General features: G+C 35.0%; 2 protein-coding genes across 2 annotated transcripts in view; both read left to right on the top strand.

Annotated features, from left to right (window-relative positions):
• LOC111058217 (DNA ligase 1) overlaps positions 1-9,518 on the top strand; it is a 29,452-nt gene extending 19,934 nt beyond the window's left edge. The window contains exons 10-15 of the mRNA XM_039429917.1: positions 614-838; positions 2,641-2,742; positions 4,921-5,038; positions 6,186-6,263; positions 7,171-7,352; positions 8,101-9,518. Coding sequence (XP_039285851.1) covers positions 614-838; positions 2,641-2,742; positions 4,921-5,038; positions 6,186-6,263; positions 7,171-7,352; positions 8,101-8,403 — 1,008 coding nt within the window. The 3' untranslated portion in view covers positions 8,404-9,518. The remainder of the gene's footprint in view (positions 1-613; positions 839-2,640; positions 2,743-4,920; positions 5,039-6,185; positions 6,264-7,170; positions 7,353-8,100) is intronic.
• Positions 9,519-21,896: 12,378 nt separating this feature from the next.
• Positions 21,897-23,515, top strand: part of LOC111058220 (protein ABHD13) — a 36,490-nt gene continuing 34,871 nt past the window's right edge. Inside the window, exon 1 of the mRNA XM_039429916.1 lies at positions 21,897-22,352. Coding sequence (XP_039285850.1) covers positions 22,178-22,352 — 175 coding nt within the window. The 5' untranslated portion in view covers positions 21,897-22,177. The remainder of the gene's footprint in view (positions 22,353-23,515) is intronic.

Genomic DNA, 23,515 nt, shown 5'->3' with positions numbered 1-23,515 from the left:
AAAAGTGTAAATTTATTTTATTCCATTACTCTCAAATTTTCTATCGAGAAAAATTCATTTAGTGAATGGTTATCAAACATCATTGTTGGTTATGTATTCTATGCTATGCTATGGTAAAAAAAAAAACTATCAGCGCATGCGCAGAGAAGCAAGCAGACACCAATAATTGACCAATGAGAGCTCAGATAGTTGGAACCTGTTGGAACTGTACCAGGTCGGACAATTTACCACACTTCGACTGTGGGGCAGAAAGTTGGAACTGAAACAGAATCTGTCAAAATTCCTCCCATGGAACGTGGAACTTTTTACTTGGTAAATTGTGAATCGGACAATTTACCACATTCCATGTACACAGAACGGGCCCATTGATGGTCTACTTAATTTATGTTGAATAATTGATACTAATTATATTTTGTTCGAACTGTCTTGTTACTCGTCGCCAGCTCACAAATCAATAGGGTTTGCTGGTAATGCCAAATAATTTTAAGAAATTTAAATCAATATGTATTTTTTTTACTTTTGAGTGATATCTTTTCCAGGGTTTTTTTTGTATTATTTTTAGGCAATAAAATTTTATTTGATTTTATGTTTTGTATTTTTGTGATGGGTGCAGGAGTACGCGGCGCACTTGCGCTCGAAGAAGCACCTGTTGTCGCTGCGTAACGTGGCCGCTCGGCTGCGTGCGACGCTCGCTAAGATGCGCGTCGACCAGCGTCGCGAGCAGATAGCGCTTGACAAGCTCAGCCAGAACAAGCACCTGAACACGCTCTTCTGCGCCATCTGCAAGCTCAACCATCGCACTGTGCGCTTCGACCATGTCAACTCTCCTCGCCATAAGGTAATGCTTATTTATCTACTTACAATTCTAAAACTAGTAGTTCTGTGAACAGTAGACCTCGCGCTCAGTAAGTTACATCATAGAGAAACAATAGCGTAAGTAGATATCCCATGGTATAGGGCGTTTATGTCGCAACTTTTACTGTTATCCCAAGCCGATTACTGTCGATTATTGTTGATTTTTACTGTTTTGACCGGGTAAGAGTGTATGAACGGCACAATATGAGAGACTACCAGCGTCATAAAGCTTCACGGGAAAGAACTACGTGGGCTATCGGCTTGAGATAACAGTTATCTCAAAGTTGTATCTAAAAGCTGTGACATAAATGCCCTATGCCATGGGATATCTACTTATGCTATTGTTTCTCTATGGTTACATTGACCTGTTGTTATGTTTTCTCAAAAATTAATAAATAATTTATCAATTTAAAATGTCTAGAAAAATCCTAAATAAACATAGAGCTTTCTGTCCTATCGTACCGTGACGTGTCGTCCTGGAATGTGAGTGTGAGCGCTGTTATCAGGTCTGGCTGCAACTGTCTACAACGTTGTCTACATTTTCAAAATGTTGGATGTTTTTGAACGGGTAGTATTATAGTAAACTGTCTACTAAATTTGATGGAAAGATACATTTTCAAGATGTTTGATGTTTTTGAACGGTTAGTATTATAGTCCACTAGACAGCTGATTTATGTTGAATAATTCTAAAGTCTGATTTTTACGGTAATATTGGCGTTCAAAGGAGACTCCTTTTCCTTTTGTATTATCTTAGAAATGCAAAATTTCAAAAAAACCTTATATATACGTCGACGCGAAATTCAAAAAGGAACATACCTGTAAAATTTCATGAAAATCTATTGCTGCGTTTCGCCGTAAATGCGGAACATGAACACATAAAGAGAAATGCAAAACCGTCGACTCCTTGAACGAAAACCGTTCAACCTCACTTCGCTCGGTCAAAAAAAGAAAACCAAAATTGTTACATCCAATTCAATTTATTCATTCCTTCTTCAATAATAAATTTAAGCAGGCTCTTTCACGCCAAAATATATTTATTTATTTTCTTCATAATTCTGTGACTCCTGTCTGCCTTTATCATTAATATGCCTAGTCCATAAGTTGGCAAAGTAGCTGGCCCAGCCTGCAATGTGACCAGTGCCCAATCAAGGTCAGCGTTGGCAAACCACTCATGAATCCACACGTTGGCGCTGGTCGTCATTGGCCTTCATTTGGCCAACATGTGGATATTAACCCTGGGGATAGAGCCTCACTGATGCAGCCAGTTTCCTACAAGTAGCATCAGATGATATCAGCCTGAAAGCAATAATAAACCGAGTAAATATTGCATAAGGGCCGTTTGCACATCTCAATAATAATGAAATCTAGTTAATCATCAATTATTCGAAACAAGAGTGAAGGTGGCTGCTAACGACAGGACAAGTGTGTTGAACATGTGTGATTGCAAATGTTGTGGCATCAGTAAAAAGCTTCTTAGGTTTTTGTATCTTCGATTTTTTGTTGTTTATATTTTCTTCGCTGCTCTGAGGTTGAATTATTATTGCATATTGCAATTTGTAATTTACCAGTGGTTTATTTATTGCTATTGGTTGTTGATTTCATGTTAGAAACTGCTGTCAAACAGCTGTTCTGAGCCTTCAGCTTGATGTCTTTTTCGTTCGAAGGCATATTCCATTTTAACTGTTATTGTAAAGACGTTTAAGGTAGCAGTTGTATACATTAGCCGTACATTCTTTTATTATATTGTATACTTGAAATATTGAAATAAGTTATTGTCTGTTGCAGAAAATGAAACGCTTCTTGATGCCGCTGTGCAAGGTGTGTGACATCGTTTTCAAGTCGTCAATGCTCTACGAGAAGCATCTGTGCACACTTGAGCATATCAAGGTAATCAATAATAGTTATTTGTATATCTAGAGTAAAAAGTGCTGTTTTCTCTCCCTGAGGGAAAAGTTTGAAGCCCGAGGCAAAGCCGAGGGCAACAATTTTCCTGAGGGAGAAATAGTATATTTCACACCTAGAGCAGAAAATGAGATTTTTCCGGCTCGAAATCGGTTTTCAAGTCCAAGGCCGTAGGCCGAGGACTAGAAAAGAGTGGACACTCGCCCGATCTAGCGGATGACTTATTAACTACGGACTTCCATGAGCGGCTGGAAAGTGACCACTTTCTGGCCTAGACCGGAAAAGAAACCCTTTTCTAACGTCAGACGAGAGTCGTCTGCAAACAAGGTCTTTCAGATCTACGTAGGGACTGGAAAACAGCTGCTGCTTTCTGTGCAGTGTGGCGAAAAACATTTTTCACTCGTGATATACACAACATTTTTCCTCCACCTACATTTTTATAAAAACTGCAAATAACAATGTGTCTGACCTAACAATGTGTTACAACATAACGTAAACAGCTGGGCTGGCTTGTAATCACAGTTCTCCGCCGACAGCGCTATGCGCAAAAGTTGTAACAACAATGGCCGCCACAACTACAACTATGATGAAGTTCCCGTTTAAAATTTGATTAGTTAATGAGGAATATATTTATACATTTTTTTTAGTATAGTGATATGAAGTTTGTAATAATTTTAGCATACAAACATAAATTTCATATAATTGATCAAATGTCTGGTTGAGGTATTGAATTTAGTTGGTTCAATGACTACTCTGTAAGCTTCCTCATCTGAGCTTTGACCTTCTAACCTATTTTAAATGTACGTTTTTAAAATAGAGATACTTCCCATGTTATTTATTTAAATGGAGCTACTTTTACGCTCTAGGGAGTTTTCCTGCTTTTTCCTCCCGAGAGCGAAAAAGTGGCACTTTAGTATTATGTTCCAGGGAGTAAAGTAAGCACTTTAGACAGGAGGTGGAGGAATATGATCTTTATTACCTTGTAAGCTAATTGTAGCAATTGGTTCGTCAGAAAAACAAGCACACAAAACAAATATATCAACAAAGGAGAAATTGATATGGCCTATATTAATAAGCAAATTAAGTCTTTGGTGCAAAAAAACACAATATCATATGAAGAAAGACAGTATCCCATAAAGTTCATGTATAAAATTCTTTGATGGTAAAATCCGGGATATTGAAAAACTCCCTATTGAATAAAAAGGAGTTTTCACGAGGAATGCATCGGTACATTTGATGTAATGCCGTGTTGTAAGAGACCTCGCTGATGATGGCAGCCGTTGAAAAGCCTCATGTTGAGGCTACCAGGGCTATTTTGTATCCTACTCAGCCTTGTGAAGGGCAGGTTGAGTTGGCTTCTGCCTCTTGTGTTGTAGTCATGAAAGTCACTCCTCAGGCTCCAACATTCCAGGGTGCCCTTGATTTGTTTCAGGGATATAATGTTCAGTTATCTAGAATTTCAGGATTTTTTTTTTCAAAATTACAACTTTATTTTACAACCCTAGAGCATATTAAGGCATTTTTTAGGCATGAATTAATAGTATTTTAAAATACTGTTATATCGTTTTATTGATGATACAATTTGGAAAAATTAACTTTGAAATTGCTGTGTTAGCTCTATCCCTTACCCATACTAAGGCCTATAGACTTGGAATATCAAGGAAAATTCCTAAATGTAACTTGAACATCAATTTTTTTCAATTTTCAATTCAATTTTTTTTTTAATTCAAAAAATATATATACATCATCTATATATTCATTAACTACCAGGTAACCCCTTGCTCCACAAGGGTCTGAATTAGAACTTATCTTGACAAACTGAAATCTTGAAGAATTTGAAATAGGCCTATAACCATCCTCGATAAAATGAGAATCTATATGCAAAATTTAAAGTTAATCAGTCCAGTAGTTGAGAAGTGATGATGTGTCAATCGTGTATTTCCTATCCCGTACGTATATAAGCCAATTCTTTCCTTTATACTATTATAGAGGTATCCATTAATTTATTGTCAAGAGATAACTTACAGTACGGGGAGACTCAACAGGCCAATCTAATTTGCAGGCTCATTGTGATATTTGATTTCTACGTTTTCTTCTGTAACATCTATTCATCTTAATTTCTTTGTTGACTTATAACGTCTATGTATTTATTTGTTTATTTAGCGTGCTGGTACAATGGAACAGCTGCTGTCCAAACTGGCTGAGAAGGACAGCGAAGCGACCTCGGCTGACAACAAGGATGAGACCTTTATGGTGCTGGACTCTGTTGGCTCTGGCGATGGTAAATAGATGGAAATTACTGAGATATTGCAATTATTCAAATGCTAATGAATTAATATTAATTTGGATTTTCGTTTAATAATAATGGTAAATAGACTTACAGCTATTATTTTTAAGTCTAATTTGTTTTCTAAATTCTATTTTCCAACATTAGATACAAATTAATGAGAAATTCAATTTATTCAAATGCTAATTAATAATAATTTCGTTTAATAATAATAAGGGACTGTGGATGGAGGGAGGGAGGGTGCTGGGGCGGATGAGAGTGAGATGGTGGATGATGTCAGGGAGGAAGAGGGAAAGAAAATACTTCATGTTGAAGAGAATAGCACAGGACAGATAATTGATATTTATTCAATTCGCCTTACATTCATTCGTCTTAAGACATTTGTCTTACACTCGTCTTACAGAGAGGAATGGTGAAGGAGGAATCATGTATGGACCTGCCCAAGGGCAGAATACTGATTATGATGATGATGATGATGATAATGAATAATAATTATTTTTCAACATCACTTAAAGCCCCATTACACCTGAAAATTTAACAAACAATTATTTGCCCGAGTGGGTTTCGAACTCGGCACCTTTCCGTTGCGGGCCAGGAATCCTTCTAGTTAGCGGCCTAATACACCTACATAAGGTCGTCAATAATGTGTCTGTGTCTTGATATGCGATCGCACATATCTTCCGGCTTCCAATCAAATATGTGTCTATCTGGGTCATGTTTACCCTCCTTTAAAATTCAGTATTAAACTTCAAACAACTAATATATAACTTTGAATGCAAATCATAAATTAAATACAGATATAATTACGATTGTTTCGAAGGTTAATCAGCGAAATAACTTGAATAAAATTGTAGGTTCATTCATCTCTCATTATCCAAGCACAAGTCTAGAGCTTATGAGCACATCACTCTCAAAAAAATACAGTTTTTCAGTTTAAACATTGAACACTTTCAACATAAAATACAATGTTCTTGTAAACAAATATCGTTTAATAAAGTATCTAATCAACTGTTGTGATTTTTACTGTTTTTAAGATTAGCCTCAACTTGCTAATATGCTATCATCAAAAGTTTGTTAGATGATTTTGTAGAAAATTAGAATCATTTATTTAATGTTTGTATTACTTTTCATATTTTTCTAGAAGCGGAACCCGAAGACAAAAATGAAGAGAAGGAAACTGGAGAGAAAACTGAGAAGAAGAAAGAGGAAAATAAATTGGGTTAGTACTGTATTTCAATCAATTTATTCTCTGAACATGCATATACAAACCATATTTTTCAAGTTTAAATGAGAAACAGGTACCAAATGAAAATATTGAATATTATTTATTCATATTAAAAATTCCAATATATTTTGTTTTTTGAAAATACACACAAATTGAATACATCTCAGTAAAACGCATTAGGCCTACTATATTGAGTATGAAAATATTATTCTCCATTTTTATATGAATTAATTAAAATGTACTAAATAATAGTTGGAACCCATTGATTACCGATATTAGTGGATTATCTTGTAGTTATTATAGTGAATCTTATAATTAGTGAAGTATTCGTTTATTGATATGCGCGTCTTATCTCGCCGAGTTGGTACGAATAACGACGCATGTGTGAGTGCGGATGGCTATTTCGCCTTCTCATCGCATTGCATTGTATACAAAACGAACACGAGCCACTAATGTTGGACATTAGCGAGCGGCTCGGCGATAGTTTTAGCCTTGGTATTAAGAATCCTGTTCTAACGTTGAATCCCAGGACTTTCAGTAGCTGTAAAATTATAGTGGACTCGCTCAAAATTGTTCTCATCCATCTCCTCCCTGTTCCACATCCTTTTCTTTTCCCCGTTTTCTCTCCGTCTGTGTTTTTCCTTGTTTCAAATAATTTTTATTTGTTTTTCCCACTAACCACTTCATTGAAAAATTGTACATCTAAATGCAGTATTCAATTTATTAAAACTATCTACTACATGGGAAACTAAAGTTGGCAAGGTATTGTTTCTCCTTTCTCTCTTCACCATATCCTACATTCAATAGTTTTTGCATAATTGCACTGTTGTATTATTATTATATTAGTGTTTTCAATGTGCTTTTTGAATTGAATTAATTGTGCATTGTTTTTTATGTTTAGGTTCGCAGTATTGTAAGAAGGTGGACGTGCACTACTGCACACTGTGCAAGACATACCTGCCACGTCACGGCTCTATCGAGAAGGCAGTGGCGTCGCACTGTGCCAGCCGCACCCATCTCACCTACCTGGCACGCTACAAGCACACCTTGCGCAAGAAGAAGCTCATGCAGGCTAGGAGAAAGGTAACTACTAAATTGAACAAAATTAAACTTTGTCCAAGTTACTACAAGGATACATCTCAGCAAAGTTTATATTCTTAGGCTAGATACTAACGATAGGACAAGTCAACATTACTACAAGGATACTACTCATAGAGTTCACATTTTTAGGCCGGTCATTAATGACAAGACAAGTCAAAATTACTACAAGGGACCTCCTATATAAAGTACGCGTCCCGTAGCTTTGCCTAAGGCATATAGGCAACGTATGGTTCGCGGGGTAATATTCCTACTTTTACAAAAACATACGCTCCAGAGTACCTAGATCCCTAGATGGAGGAAGCTCCCTACAGAGCTTCCTTGAAGGAAACTCCCTACACACAGAGATTCTTCATGAATGAGACAGTTTCAACGTATCATTAACAATGAAAAAAGCATTTGAACGAATGTCAGCTGATAGACTTCCACTGAAAATTTTCAAGTATAAGCCGGTAGGCAAAGCTATAGGACAAGGAATGTAAACTGTGTTGTGCTGAAAGGACGCAACTCCAAAAAGCTCCTTGTGTATCTTTTCGGATGCAACATGTTGCTTTTGAGAAGATACAAAAGAGCATCTGTTGCTTATGGAGAGATATATTTTCATAAATGTTCAATTGGCATCGTATAAACTAGGCTTAACATTAGATATTAATCTTTTTCAATTATTGTTATTGAAGTGAATGTAAATTGAGTCTAGCATTAGGCATTAATCTCTATCAATTATTGTTATCAGGAAATCGAAGCAGAGGACAAAGGAAAGAAGACGAAGAAGGATGAAGGGGAACCAAAGCAGAAGAAGGTGAAAGCGGAGAACGGAGACGCCGAAGACAAAGAGCACTGGTCGGAGGAAGAGAATAAGTCATCGGACGAAGAGGAGGAAGAAGGAGGAGTCGGCAAGCGGTATGACAGATTCAAGTACAGCGCGAAGAAGGTGAAGAAGGAGAAGAATGATGAGGATGAAGATGAAAAGGATGTAACTCTCAATGAAGAGGAGGAGGAAGAGTTGCTGAAAGATGACGATGATGAGCAAGCTTAGATAAAGAGAGCTGATGCCAGCCATCATAAGTTCCCTCATTTTTAAAAATATTTGATAATTTATTGTACGTATTTGAATAAAAATACTCGAGTATTGTTTTCCGTGTTCCTTGTAAGTTGCTGATTCACTTGAATAAATTTGCTACATTTGGTCATTTGCTAAATCATCAATCAAGGTTTGATTCACGATAAAATATTATGATCTAAGGTCAACCCTAACTAGCCTTATCACTAGTAAACATGTTTACGGAGGTAGTGGCCTTATACACATCGATATTTGAATGATCGATTTTTTGCCGTACAGTACTTATAAATTCTATTAGATTGAACATAACTTGCCAAACATAATGATGTGTATCTGGAAACATAAAAATGATGTGTACTGTATCTGAAAACATCATGTTTTGCCAAGTTTCGTTCAATCTGGGAGAATTTAAAAGGACGGCAAAAAATCGGTGTGTGTGTCACTGCTTAACGATTTTGCTAAATCTTAGATATGGGGCTTTTTTCACTATAAAATATTATGATCTAAGATCAACCCTTATGATGATCTGCTAAATTGTCAAACAGGGTTTGATTCACGATAAAATATTATTAACTCTTGATAGTTTGTGCAATCTCTTGTATGCGTAGACGATTTTTATATTGAAGTACAGTACATTTGATATATCAGTTTTAATATTGTAGGTTAGTTTTTATAGTGCTTTGATTACTTAGATACGATTGCCTTGGAAGTGTTCATGAAGGTTTATCAAATTATTATTATTTTTTGTTTTGAAATTGAAAGTACAGTAACTGATGAATTTTTGAAATCCAGTGGATAACAGACTAACTATGAAAGGTTAAATTAGGTCGATTCTATCTATTTAGCTTAGATACAAACTGATGATAAACTTAGTTAAACTGATGATAACTTAGTTATTGATAGATGAACACTGTATTTTATCTTCTCATCCAGGTTTTTACGTTAATGATTCTCATGATACTACTAGGTATATATTATAGATAATCTCTATTAGTAAGGATTTGTTCATTGTTGTAGTGATTGTCCAGTAATGTGTCTACGATATTGTATCATTATTTAAACCATAATCACAATATAAGTAATAATAATTATTTGCTTTTTATTTGTGAAGATATCCTTTTCTTCCTCATAGTTACATCTTGTTAGAATCACCTATTGCTATGAATGGATAGTTGTTGAAATCGCTCTGTAAAGAGTAAAAATACAGTAGAATTGCGTTTACAATTTATAAAAATGGAAAATTAATTTGGGTTTCTTACTCAATGTTACGGTAAATAATAGGTCATGTTAGGTTTTGGCTAACACCAAAACCTAACATGTCATGTAGATTAACTATAAAAATAGATTAATCGCCTCCCGACATTTTTTAGAAAAATTGCCCTGTATGGAATCAACTTGTCTGTTCCAAACTTTGGTGGAACTAATTTTAACATTTTTTATTGATAATATATTTGGATATTTCCTTTAGATAATGAAAATAATATGAATAGGCAACATGATATCGAGAGCTCACTGGACGACTTAGTCCAGGCAATGAATGCCCAAAAAAGGGTATAGAGGGAAAAGCTTGGACAATTTTTGAACCCGCAGTCCTGTTTAGGGTGTTAAGGAGGTAAACATATCAAAGTCCCCACTCCTACCTCCTGTGCTAATGTACAATTTTTCGGTATTTTGCATATAAATATCTTGGAAACTGCGTCTCACGGACATGACTATTCTGTGCAAAATTAAAGCTAACTAAATTTCCTACCATACCTCAACTTTTTCCATAGTTTTCGAGATAGAAAATACGGAAATTGATAATCGATAACAATATGAACAATTATTTCCAATAATTGGGGTGGAGGCTTCTGATTACCTTCTTACTACCCGGCCTAAACAGAACTGTGGGGTCAAAAATTGTCTTCAATATTTTTTCCTCTATAACCCTTCATTGACTGGAATTACTAGAGAGTCAATTTTACCTATAATGATCAATGCGCCGAAATTGAATTCATGACATACGTTAGTCAACAACTATACTCCGTACAAAATTACTTCTGATTTGAAGGAATATGCTGCGCAGAGAAATGGAGGGAGATCAGCCAATTATAGTGATGGATAGAGTCATAGGTAGAAGCGCAGTTGCCAATTTGGCGATTAGAGTCAGTCGACTGAATGCTCATAGTCCGGGCGCAAATGTTACGAATAAGGCACTCCGTGTTCATTTTTGGGTAACAGCCGTGGAAGATGTCTCAATTTCTTCGTTAGGTCTAGCATAATAAGGATCGTGATAATGATAAGTCGAAATCACAGGCAAACACCTCGGAAACAAGATGGCCGCCAAAATTTTCAGGGTTTTGCTACATCGCTTGTATTTCAATAACCGTTCAAGATATTCAACCGTTTTTTGAGACGAAAATATTTTAAAAACCTTCCTCTACAATTTATGTTCAAAAGTTTCCTCTAAAACGCATATTTTTCTAGTTATAACCTTCAAAAGCCCAAAAAACGTTTTTTCTAATTTTTTTTTTCAAATTTCATTCCCTTATAACTTTTTTTGTGCAAGAGATACAGAGAAATTTCAAATCTATGAAATTTAGAGCGCTTTTTCAACTTTGAAACGATATATTATCTTAATGCGCTGTACGTCGGAAAATGAGTTCTCCAGCGCCCTCCAAAGAAAAACCCTGCATGATTTCTGGTGAGTTTTCCATAGGCATGAGGTAACAAGCTAGAACTATAAAATCGATTTTTTCATGACTACTTCAAGATAGAGACTTGCAAATGGTCTCAATCTCTTCGTTACAACAAGCCGAATAAGAATATTGATGATGGAAACAATGAAAATATTCGACATCATTGAAAAATTCAAGATGGCGGTCATTATTGACAGAATTATTTATATCGCTTTCTATTCAGTTATTGTGAAAGATATCGGATTGGTTTCATCACCAAAGTGTTTAGAATTAACCAAACTATTATGTCCGAGAGAAACGTCTTATTTTGACCACTCTTTTCATGATTTATTCAACTTCAAAAAACTTGAAACTCACATTTTTCGTGGACAATATTTCACTTTTCAACCTGTAAATGTATTCGCAGTAGAAATACACTAATGTTATTGGTACAGTGTTTTAGAATATTTCCTAAGCTTTAAAATGACATCTGGTTGGAGGCTGTAAGTCCATATTCCACGGCTGGAGCGTCATCGGAAAAAGAGAAAAGTACTGTTTGCAGCGGAAAAAACGCTTTTTCCACTAAATGGCAATCCCAACAATTAGAAAACCGTGTAACTCATGTCTCCTTGAAGGTACAGACTTGGGAATGGTATCAATCTCTTTGTAATGATGTCTAGAAAGAGATTATCCATGATGGCAATCTCAAAAATGTTTGTAATCATGAAAAAAACAAGATGGCGGCAAAAATACGTCGATTTTCAAGAAATCGTCTGTAATTCCAATAGTCGTGGATATCGGATCAATTCAGCCAACTAGAAGCTCCAAAATAATCATACTACAATATCTGAGAGATTTATCTAATTCCAACAACATTTACTATGGTGAATATAACTTCAAACTCTTGAAATCCTTCCTCTGGAAGGATCCCTACCTCTGTAAGCCTTCTCTGCTGCGCATGTCCTTCTCAAGTCCAAAGTAATTTTGTACGGATTATAGTAATGTGCTCAATAGTATTTTAGTATTTATTTAAATAGGTCCATAAAAGGGATCACTAAAGTGAAGCCCACTGGGACACGTCAAAAATGTAAAAGAAAAACAACTGCCCGGAGGCAGAAATCGAATATAAGAATAAAATAGGCACTCACCACACTGCTCTCCAACATACAGAACTCACGGAGTGAGTACAGAGGGTGATCCGTCAGCAGGCTCCTCAGAGCCCCTCGAAACCGCACAGCAGGCAGATCCCTGGCCAACAGAGGCAGCCTATTATAGAGGCTGATAGACATATGAGCCAGACCAGTCCGAGTTCTGCTCAGCCTCTGGTAGGGTAAATCCAGCCTGAGTCTACCCCTAATCTCATACGGGTGGAAGCTCTGTCGGGTCACGAGCAACCCCACGTTTGCATGTGTTCTGCAAAGGGTATGAAGAACATAGAGGGAGAAGACGGTGAGGATCCTCTCTTTGATAAAGAGCGGGCGACAGTGGGCTAATCTACCAGCCCCACAAATAATCCTCAGGGCCCTCTTCTGGAGACGAAGGCTGGGGTGCCCAGCCCCCCAAGGGCAATGGCGCATGCCCCCCCATACCAAGTGTAATGCCCCCCCCCCCAAAGTACCCCAATTCCCAACCCTTTTATAGTTTTTAACATTAGTCAGTGTATGACAATAAAATTCACATCTTACATTCTAATCTTCCAAAGGACATTATTTACCTTTGGTCTTGTGAGGAATTCTTTCTGTTTTCATAATATTGTAAAAATATATACCATCGTTTCTTATCTCTTTTAAAATAGAAATAAAGTATCTTTTCGATATTATTTTTGAGATTAGCAGTGCACCCGTTCTTGTTCGGGAGGACTAGAAAGTAGCCTACTACATCACATCAGGAAAAACTACATGGTTAATATTTTAATAGGATATTAAAAGATAAGTAAGGGAGGCTTTGCTTTTCAAATGTTGAGGTTACTTATAAGAAGTTGAATAATATATCATTGATAATTCTTTATTGCAAAAGAATATTGCATAGCAATTTTGGTACTTAAACATTCATACAAATTTGGAACGGTTTTATTCATACAATATTATAATGTCGGCAAGTTTAGGTATTCTAAATCCTATACTATTAAACGAGCAATTTCTGTTTAGATGTTTATATGTTTGTATTCCACCGGATTTCGAAAACGGCTCTAACGATTCTCACGAAATTCAGAACATAGTAGGTTTATAATATAAAAATTCGATTGTACTAGGTCTCATCCCTGGGGAAACTCGCTGAAGGACATTAAAAGAATTTATCCATCCTTGGAAAAACAGCTGATAATTTCGTCGTGTGTTGATGATGGAAGTGAGTGAGCGAGTGCATGTGTGTGGGACTGAGACAAAATTATGACTCAGCTGTTGAACTTTTGTACCTATCAGTACCTATTTGTACCTTTCAATCAGGTACTTAGTGGCAGTTGTACAAAAGCCGGTTAAATTTTAATCCTGATTAATTCCAGTAGAACCAATCAGATAAGCTATCTTCTTGAGATGGTCTTCTGTGATTTCTCAGTCTTAGTCGAGCAGCGGTGACGAGCGGACGTGTTTGTGGTGACAAGGAGTGAATTGTACTATTGTTTGCAGCTTATCTATTATTGAGTGTACTGACTTGTTTATCGTGACCGTCTACTCATCAAACTCGTATTCTGTTTAGCTCGCATATTATAGATACGTTTGAAATATGAATAACTGCAACGTTTGCCTCGGCAATTTCAGTGATGAAGACTCAATAATTTGTGCTTCGTGTAAACAAAAATGTCATTACATCTGCCACTATTTAACCGAAAAGAACTTCAAAAAACTTTCAAAGGATAATCGGAATAAATGGAAGTGCAGTGCTTGTAAACAGGTGTCTGTGTCACCAGGACAAGAAGAGAGTGAAATGGAAAGTGATGTTTTAATGCGAAAAATGACTGTTTTATTTGAACAGTTTTCAAAATCGTTGAAAAAAGATATTGATCAACAATTAGGGGAACTAACTCACTCAGTAAAATTTGTTTCGGATAGTTTTGATAGTTTCAAATCGGATATCGGAGAAATCAAAAAAGCTAATGAACAATTAATCACTGAAAACCAAAAATTGAAAGAAGAAGTGAAATTTCTTTCTAAGAGAAATGAAATATTAGAAGAATATACCAGGAGGGAAAATTTATTATTAACCGGTATACCTGCAACAAAGAACGAAAACATGGACGAAATCCTACAAGGCGTAGCCAGTGCTCTCCAAGTGTCTGATTTTTCATCAAACGAAATCAGCGTCGCTCACAGACTGCCATCCATGAACCGAGAGACTACACCGATGATTGTCGTCAGGTTCGTGAGAAGGAGTATGAGGGACAAATGGATGACGGCTTTCCAAACCATAAGCAGAGAAGATAGGAGCAGCCCCGGAATCGACGTGAAAAAAATCAACAGAAACCTGCCGAACGGACACTTCAGGCTAATGAATCAGCTGACTGCCAAGAGTGCTAAAGAACTGAAAGCCGCTCGTGAGTTAGCTAGGGAAAATGATTGGAAATTCGTCTGGTTTCGTGGTTCACAAATGTGCGCTAAGAAGTCGGAGGGCTCACCTGTATTCAAAGTCAAGGGACTGGACCATCTGAAAAAAGTTATCAACGGAGAGGAATAAAGTGTTGCTACAGGTTTGATTAAACATTTATTATGAATGATCTCACGCAATTTGTAGATAGTATTAACAGTGTTAGGGAATGTGAAAGTACCGATGAATACTTGAACTATATCCAGCCCTTTAATTATGAATTGAATATTTTTAGTTTAAATATAAGAAGTTTGAAAAGAAATTTTGATCAAATTCTCATTATTTTGAACAGCATGAGAACAAAATTTGAGGTTCTAATTTTTACTGAAACCTGGACTTCTGAAGAAGAAAAATCACTGTTAAACATTAATGGCTATAATTTATATATAAAAAGTAACTCCTTGAATCGTTCAGATGGAATTGTCATGTATGTAGCTAATAGTATTTCCTCGAAAAAAATTGATAGTCCAAACGAATATCCTTTCTTAGCTGTTGAGCTGCAAACTAAAAATAATAAATATTTAGTAACATCCGTTTATAGATCTCCTAGTACAAGTATACCTTTATTTATAGAACAACTTGATAATTATATGAATGGTTCATGCTTTAATTTTGATTATTCATTAGTGATAGGTGATGTAAATATTGATTTGTTATGTAACTCTAAAAAAACGCATGATTATTTGTCTATTATGAGTTCGCATGGGTTTGAGTCCTTTGTCAATAGAAAAACTCGTCCTGCTTCAAATACTTGTTTAGACCATATTTTTTCTAAATCCAAACATAATGACTCATTAAAAACTGCTGTATTAGAAATGTCAATTACTGATCATTATGCGACTGCTCTTCACGCATCAATTAAAAAGATGTTTGTTCTCGATCTAGTAAGCCATGTAAGTTTATTGAAGTGAGGAATGTTAATAAAGAAAAGTTGTTAGAGGAGAGTGCTTTAATGAATTGGGAGATTGACGCGAATAGAAGTATTGAAACATTAGTAAATGAATTTGTAAATAATGTAAAAACGTGCATCAGTAGAGCAACAGTTATTAAAAAGGTTAATTTAACTAAAAAACATTTGAAACCTTGGATGTCCAATGGAATTCTAAAGTCCATAACTATAAGAGATAGATTATATAAAAGATTGAAAAATGAACCATTTAATGTAGAGCTGAGAAGGAAATTCCTGTCTTACAGAAATAGAATAGTAGATCTAATTAGAAAAGCAAAAGATTTATATTATCAATCAGAAATAAATAAAGCTCAAGGTGACCCTAAGAAGATATGGTCTGTGATAAATCAAGCAATTATTGGGGTAAATAAAAATTCACAATTACATGTAAATCAAGATCTTAATGCTTTGAATGACTATTTTGTGAATGTAGGTATAAATCAAGCGCAGGAAATTGATATACATGGACAGAATGAAGATCAATATTTGGAACAAACAATAGATATTGAAAATGCATTTAATTTCAATTTTGTTACTGAAACAGAAATCAAGGAAGTAATCAAAAGTTTGAATGATAATAAGGCACCTGGATGGGATAACATATCCAACAGCGTGCTAAAACTATTAACTGACACAATCTCTAAACCTCTTTCAGAAATTTTCAATTGTTGTTTTTCATCTGGATACTTTCCCTTGCATTTCAAGCATGCAAAAGTTATTCCTTTACACAAGGGGGGGAGTAAAGAAATACCTCAAAATTATAGACCAATTAGCTTGCTAAGTTCTATTTCTAAAATTTTCGAAAAATTGGTAAAGAAAAGATTAGTTGAATATCTAGATGTTAATAAAATCCTTGATAAGAGGCAGTTTGGTTTCCAACAGGGTAGAAGCACAGAGGATGCATTGGAGTCCTTAACTGAGACAATATACAATGGTTTCAAAACAAATAAAAAAACCTTGGTAATGTTTCTGGACCTGGCCAAGGCTTTTGACACAGTACCACATGATAAAATGATCCAGAAACTATCTAATATTGGTATTCAAGGAATAGAGTTAGATTTCTTTGAAAGTTATCTAAGGGGTAGAAGCCAAATCGTTAGCTGTGGTGGTAGTAATAGTGAGATTAGAGATGTGACATGGGGTCTACCTCAAGGGACTGTATTGGGACCAGTTTTATTTTTGATCTATGTTAATAACCTGCCTAGTGTACTGGACTCAGTTGGGTCTAAGACAATTTGTTTTGCTGATGACACAGCACTTATCTTCCAAGAAGGTTCCTGGGAAGATGTTATCAAGCAAACAAAAGTGGGTTACTATAAGGTTTCTCAGTGGCTAAAATGTAATTATTTGAGACTAAATCTTGGTAAAACAAAATGTATGACCTTCAGTCCAACAACAAGAGGAGATCTAGATATGAACAGGCTTTGTTTGAATAATGCTTGTAACAGGTATCCATGTGATTCTTGCAATGAGGTTATTGAGAGTGTAAACAATTACAAGTATCTTGGTATTTTTGTTGATAAGCATCTACGCTGGTCACCTCAGATTAGCTACCTTTGTAGAAAATTAAGGGTGGTCAATTTAAAAATGTACATGCTTAGAAGTATTTTGAGTCTAAAATTACTAAAATCTGTTTATTTTGCTCTATTCCAATCCTTAGTTCAGTATGGTAATTCTATATGGGGAGGAACTTTTGATTCAACTTTAAAACCTCTATTTGTTTTACAAAAGTTAGTTATCAAAACAATAATGAGGTATCCGAGAGATTTCCCAAGTGTCACATTGTTTCAAAATTCCAATCTGTTCACTATAAGACAATTGTTCATTTTAAAGACTATTAAGAAACATGTGCTCAAATTAAAAAATATTCAAAATTTTCAAAGAGTAACTAGACAAGTCGCTCAAAACTTGATCACAATTGAAAGAGTTGATAGCACCCTATCCCGTAGAAGTATTTCATATTTGAGAAATAAACTCTATAATAAAGTTCCAAGAGGATGGTTGTTAAAGAAGCCTAAAATAAAAGATTTCCATACCTGGGTGAAAGAAAATTATTTTTATTCAATTAATGATTTGGTTTAATATTGATTGATGTTGTATGAATCTTAAATTCAGCTTTATGTATATCTTTAATTTATTGTTATTTCTTAGAATGGAATATTTAGTTGGTTGAATGTTAATTACTGTTAGCCTATATTATAATATTGTAGGATCATTTTATATATTAATATTAATGTATAAGTGAATAAGTTATATTAAGACTCCACGTTGGCGTACAAGTTTTCTTTTGCCGACGTGTAGCACAAAGTTGTCAATTTCCTTTCAGTTGTATTCTGTATATATTTTTGTGCAATAAACGATTTGATTTGATTTGGTTCACGTGAAATTAATCAGGATTAAAAATTCAACATGCTTTTGTGTGAGAAAGTTTTGCATTCCTCTGCGAATTAATCTCAATCCACTGTGATTAGATAGAACCTTTCTGTATGAACTATGAATATTTTTTATAATTTCTTCTTTCGTAATAATTTTTATATGCTTTTGTAGGTACTCCAGAGCGGAGCTCGGTGCCGCGATATTTATAATAAATTGGAACAGGTTGTCACTGATGTTGAGTTGTTGGTAGTATTCACTTTTTAACATTACAGGAGTAAATAACACAAGTCGAACAAAATGTATCTTTAAATTTTTTGGTTTTTGGAATAACGATATCATCTGAACAAGTATATTTTGTAAATTCTATCTATTAATACTAAATATCGGGGCACCGAGCTTTGCTCGTTATTTATTCATTGATAAACAGAACTCAATTCTTTAAAATGATTGGGGAAGTACTAACAGGCACAGCCCAAAACTCTTTCTTCCTCGAATTTTGATTTATTCACTATAAAATTTATAGTTGGAATATTAATATTCCAAAAAGTAGGTTATGTTTCATACACTTGTATTCAAGTAAAACTTTCAGTCCAAATATTTGAAAACATAAAACTTCTAATTTAGATTGTTTATATACCAAATTGAATAACAAAATAACACTCACTAATCACTTAGAACTGTAAAATAATGATTAACTTTGAATATTATGATATATACCATCTCATGTCAACAAATCATTTCACTGTATTTTGATCGAGTCAATTAAAATTTCTAGATTTCTCGCGAGATACGGTAAGCTAATTGATTACACAGCTAGCTGATCTCCCATACAGGCACACGCATCTTCTGTTATCGACAGACGACGAAATCATCATCAGTTTTTCCAAAGATGAATTATCCTTTTCATGTCCTTCGGGGAGTTTTCTCAGGGATGAGACCTAGTGCAATCGAATTTTGATATCATAAACCTACTATATTCCGAATTGCGTGAAAATCGTTAGAGCCGTTTCCGAGATCCATTGAACATAAATAACCATATAACCAGATAGCCAGATAACCAGATATAAAAATAGAAAAATATAAACAGATATACAGAAATTGCTCGCTTAATATAATAGGATAACAACTTATAGTCCATTTGACTGGTCGTTTTTCAGGAAACAGCCCCGAAAGAATTTTTTTATGGTTCTATATGTATTTTGGGGCGCTGAATTCTAATCTGAAATTTGCTGACACGTCAAAGGGCAACTTCACCCCCAAAATTTTGGACTTTTTTCAAGTTTTCCATTTAATCTCGAGAACCTTGAATTTTTCGAGAAAAAGTATTCTCTATATAATATTAAAGATAATAAAATTTCCGATGAATTGAGTGGTCGCGCAGGACTACTTTTTGGATTTTTTATCTGAAGTGTTCCACAAGATACGCAACTTTGAATGTGCGAGAAATTTGTGATATTTCCCCCATTTTCACAGTCTCGCATATGCAACGTTGCGTATCTTGTGGAACACTTCAGATAAAAAATCCAAAAAGTAGACGAGGCTGTGATGAATTTTCTCCTCTTTTCACTCCCATTAATTATACTTCTGTTTCCAATACCGTTCAAAAGTTACAGCCAATTGAATGATGATCTCTATTTTCTCATTTTCTTGCGATTTTACTGTTATTAAAGAGTCTCTAAAATGAGTACAATTCATGATAGAAACTTGCGATTGGTCTTAAATGAGAGAAAATTCCATGCTCTATAAGTTGAGTTGCCTTAAATTGATCTTGCATTACTGTTTATATCGAAAAATTGTCGAGACTGTGAAAATGAGAAAAATATCGCAAATTTCTTGATTTTTTGAAACAAACGTATCTCATTTCACGATTATATTTTTACAAAAATCATTCACCTTACATAAAAGAGGAGACTTTTCTTCAAATCAAGACCAAGTATCATTTTGAGTTACCGAGACACACAGTTTTGAATATAGGAATCGGTCATTTTTCTATGCATTGAAATATGGGCTAAAATACACTAAAGGAGGAATTTCCTACTTTTTTTTTTACAAATTCTAGTGTTATGATACATGATTTTCAACCGCCTTGACGAGCTGATATGAACGAGCTGTAGTACGAGATGTGATCATTCAGTCAAAAGTTATAAGTGATTAAAGTTTTGATCGTAGACGTATGTGTGCCCCCACTAGGAAATACTGAAATCTAATGAGTGATTCTCATAGAACATAACCCTCGTAAGGTGATTTCAGCCGAATTATGTTTCTTTTTTAGGAAGGCCATGATAAGGTATTATAATGAGAATTTGAATTTTGGCTGTAGGACATGATTTTCTATTTTTGGGTGTATTCCCCCCTCCCACCACTACTAAATTCAAAATAGGTACCTGAGGAATTCTGTTCAAAATTAATATTGTTGATTCACATGATGTGTGGCTTTCTATCATTACTAGAAAAAGATCCTAGTTGTATAGGGTAGAAGTGGTAGATTTGCATAGTTTTGAAAATCCCTTAAAAAACCCCTTTTTTGGAAACTCTTAGCTCTAGAATTAAAATCGTAGAGTCGTGCGCAACCACTCAATTTATTGGAAACTTTATTATCTTTAATATTTCAGGGAATGCTTTTTCTCGAACAGTTAAAGGTTCTCAAAATTAAATGGAAAACTTGAAAAAAGTCCAAATTTTGGGGTTTTTTGGGAGTTTTGGGGGGTGAAGCCGCCCTCTGGCGTGTCAGAAAATTTCAGATTAGAATTCAGCGTCCAAAATACATATAGAACCGTAGCGAAAAAATCTTTCGGGCTGTTTCCTGAAAAACAACCATTTGGCTGGACTATTATACAAAACAGAAAAAGTAATGAAGCATTACAATAATTACTTGATTACTGTGTGGTAAATAGGGTGTAAATTTGAAAGATTAAAATTTGCTTCATTTGATATTTTTCACAAATTTTTGACAAGAGAAGTTTTTTCTTCTGTCAAATTCACTAGAGTTTGCGATGTTGTTTATAATTGCATTCCCATTTCAGAGACATTAATATCATCATGAAACGCCTTCGAAATTAAAATAATTATTAGATTAAAATGTACATTGCAATTTAACTTATCATTGTGCTTTTAAGAAAATCAGGTTGCAAGGAAACTCAATTGTATTTTTTATGCTTTATATTAAGATACACTTAGCAAAATATAACATTGTAAAGGTGGGGAAAAGTATTAAAATCAACTACATTAGGATATATCTATTTAATACCTTGATTTTTCAGCCATGATTCAAAATGTTGACATAAAATATAAAAAAAATCATGCCCCCCCAAAATGTTGATGGCGCAAATTGCGCCATGCCCCCCCCTTGTGGGCACCCCTGGACGAAGGACTCGGGCGACATCTGTGGCTCCACCCCAGAGGGGGAGGCCATATAAAATCAGGATCTGAAAAAAGCCAAAATAGCACATTTTAAGATAATGAGGTGGCACACTGTATTTGAGACCCCTCAGCAGGAAAACCACTCTGCTCAACCTGGCGCAGACTGTCTCAATGTGCTCGCCCCATGAGAGCTTCCTGTCAAGGGTAAACCCTAACAGTTTGACGGGGGCAAAAATTGTATTCACTCCCATTTCTGAGACTGAACACAATAGACTGGAGTCTATGAATAATTTCATTCTGAAAAATTGAAGTTCTGCCTTTCAATTTCATCATTTTGATTTTTTTGAAAACTATCTGCAAAAATTTATTATTCAAATCATTAAAGTTCCTTTTGAATTTGATACAGTACGGTAACTTATGCAACCATCAATAATAATGGTTATTTTGACTAATTTTGAATGTTCGCGGTAGGTATTCGGTATATCGATTTATCGACATATTTCGAAACGTCGACACTGATAGTCGAGAAGTCCTAGTATCATATCGATTTGAATGAAAATCATAAAAATGTATGTAAACTTGTGAACGTTGTTCAGAAATTCAATAGATTCAAGATCATCCGTACTGTGAATTTAATTATTCCTTTTTTAGGCCACGATTTTAAATAGAAAATACGTATTCTTCAACAATTCAGTGTGATTTATTAGTAGTTTTCAATCCAAAGAAGTGAAGTATCATTGCATTGTAGGAGGTCACATAACCTTCACGCTGTTTATTTACAACCTTATAACTCGTGTGAAGTTTATTATTATGCTTTAATTGATGGGAAATGAAGGAAAGTGAAATGAATTTAAGCTTCTCTAAAATATTCCAGCATGCTGGGCCCAACTTCTCCAAGTGCCAATTCTGGGGAATGTTTGTTCTGTCTGTAGTTATATTTTTCATAATTTTTTCTGTGTATGGGGGTCTTCTGGCGTTTTTCATGCTTTGCATTGTTGTTTTGGGTAAGTTTAACAAATTATTACTTATAATATCAATTGCTGCTGTCTCTGTTGATGAACATAATTTACAAAGAAAAGATACGTTGACATTTTATTGAAGTTAGTCATTCATGTTCTACCTACACAAGCTACCCACTCCCAATTTGAATGTCTTTTCTAAGTTTTTATAAATCAAAAATTTCTTGTTTCAACTGCTTAATAAAAACAAACCTTCACTCCATATTTTAATCTAGATTATAAGTAAATCTCTACGACAAGGACCAAGTCAGGTCCACTACAGACACAGTCAATCCAGATTTTTGGTCATTACAAATGATTGAAGTATAAAGTAAGCCTATGAAGTAACCTGCCCTATAATGGTCGCCTCTCTACCAAGTCCTATTGTTAGATTCATTTTAAACTGTTACTTGTTACTTGTATTTGTCCTCCTGACAGTCTAAAGGCTGGGGAGTCGTCATTTATTTTTTTTCACGGCAGGTGATTTCCTCCATGATCATGTCGTACATGTTGAAATGTATGCTCTTCAACATACTCTGATACTGTATAGTAGGGTCGGGTCAATAGGTATGACTTTAGGCCTCTGGCAAATGCTGTCTCGTCATCCATGTCCCTCAGGTCACGCGGCAGTAAATTGATAAAGTATGATCCTGCATATGTTGGTGAGCAGCTGTATTTCTTCAGTCTATGTTGCGGCAAGTCAAGATTCTTGTTGTTTCGAAGGTTATAGCAGGAACCTTGTACATTTTCCAAAATGGCATAAATGTTCGAAACATGTTGTGATAAAATATTTCTAAAAGGGTACTGAGATTTTTATTTTTGTTTATATTTATATTACAAGTAGCCCTATACAGAAAAGAGATAAACAATACCGTACCTTAAATGTGAGGCAAAGAGTGAGTGGTATGCAATGAATGATGTACTTTTCTCTGATATGTTTCTAATTCTTCGTATTACATACATGGCAGATGCTAACCTTTTGCATAACAGCTATATATGATTTTTCCATGTTAAGTGACTGTCAATCATTATCCCCAGGAATCTTGTACAGTCTGCCATCATTGAGTCATCATTTGTTTGTCTCTCATCTGGATTGTTGTTGACTGGAGTGAATCTGATGTGGACTGTCTTCTTCCTATTAATGGTCAGCTTCAGTCTATTGCATGTGT

The sequence above is a fragment of the Nilaparvata lugens genome, chromosome 6 (genome assembly GCF_014356525.2).
Source record: "Nilaparvata lugens isolate BPH chromosome 6, ASM1435652v1, whole genome shotgun sequence".
Taxonomy (NCBI): Eukaryota; Metazoa; Arthropoda; class Insecta; order Hemiptera; family Delphacidae; genus Nilaparvata; species Nilaparvata lugens.
Note: the sequence above shows the minus strand (reverse complement) of the source record. Positions and strands in the feature narration are given on the sequence as shown.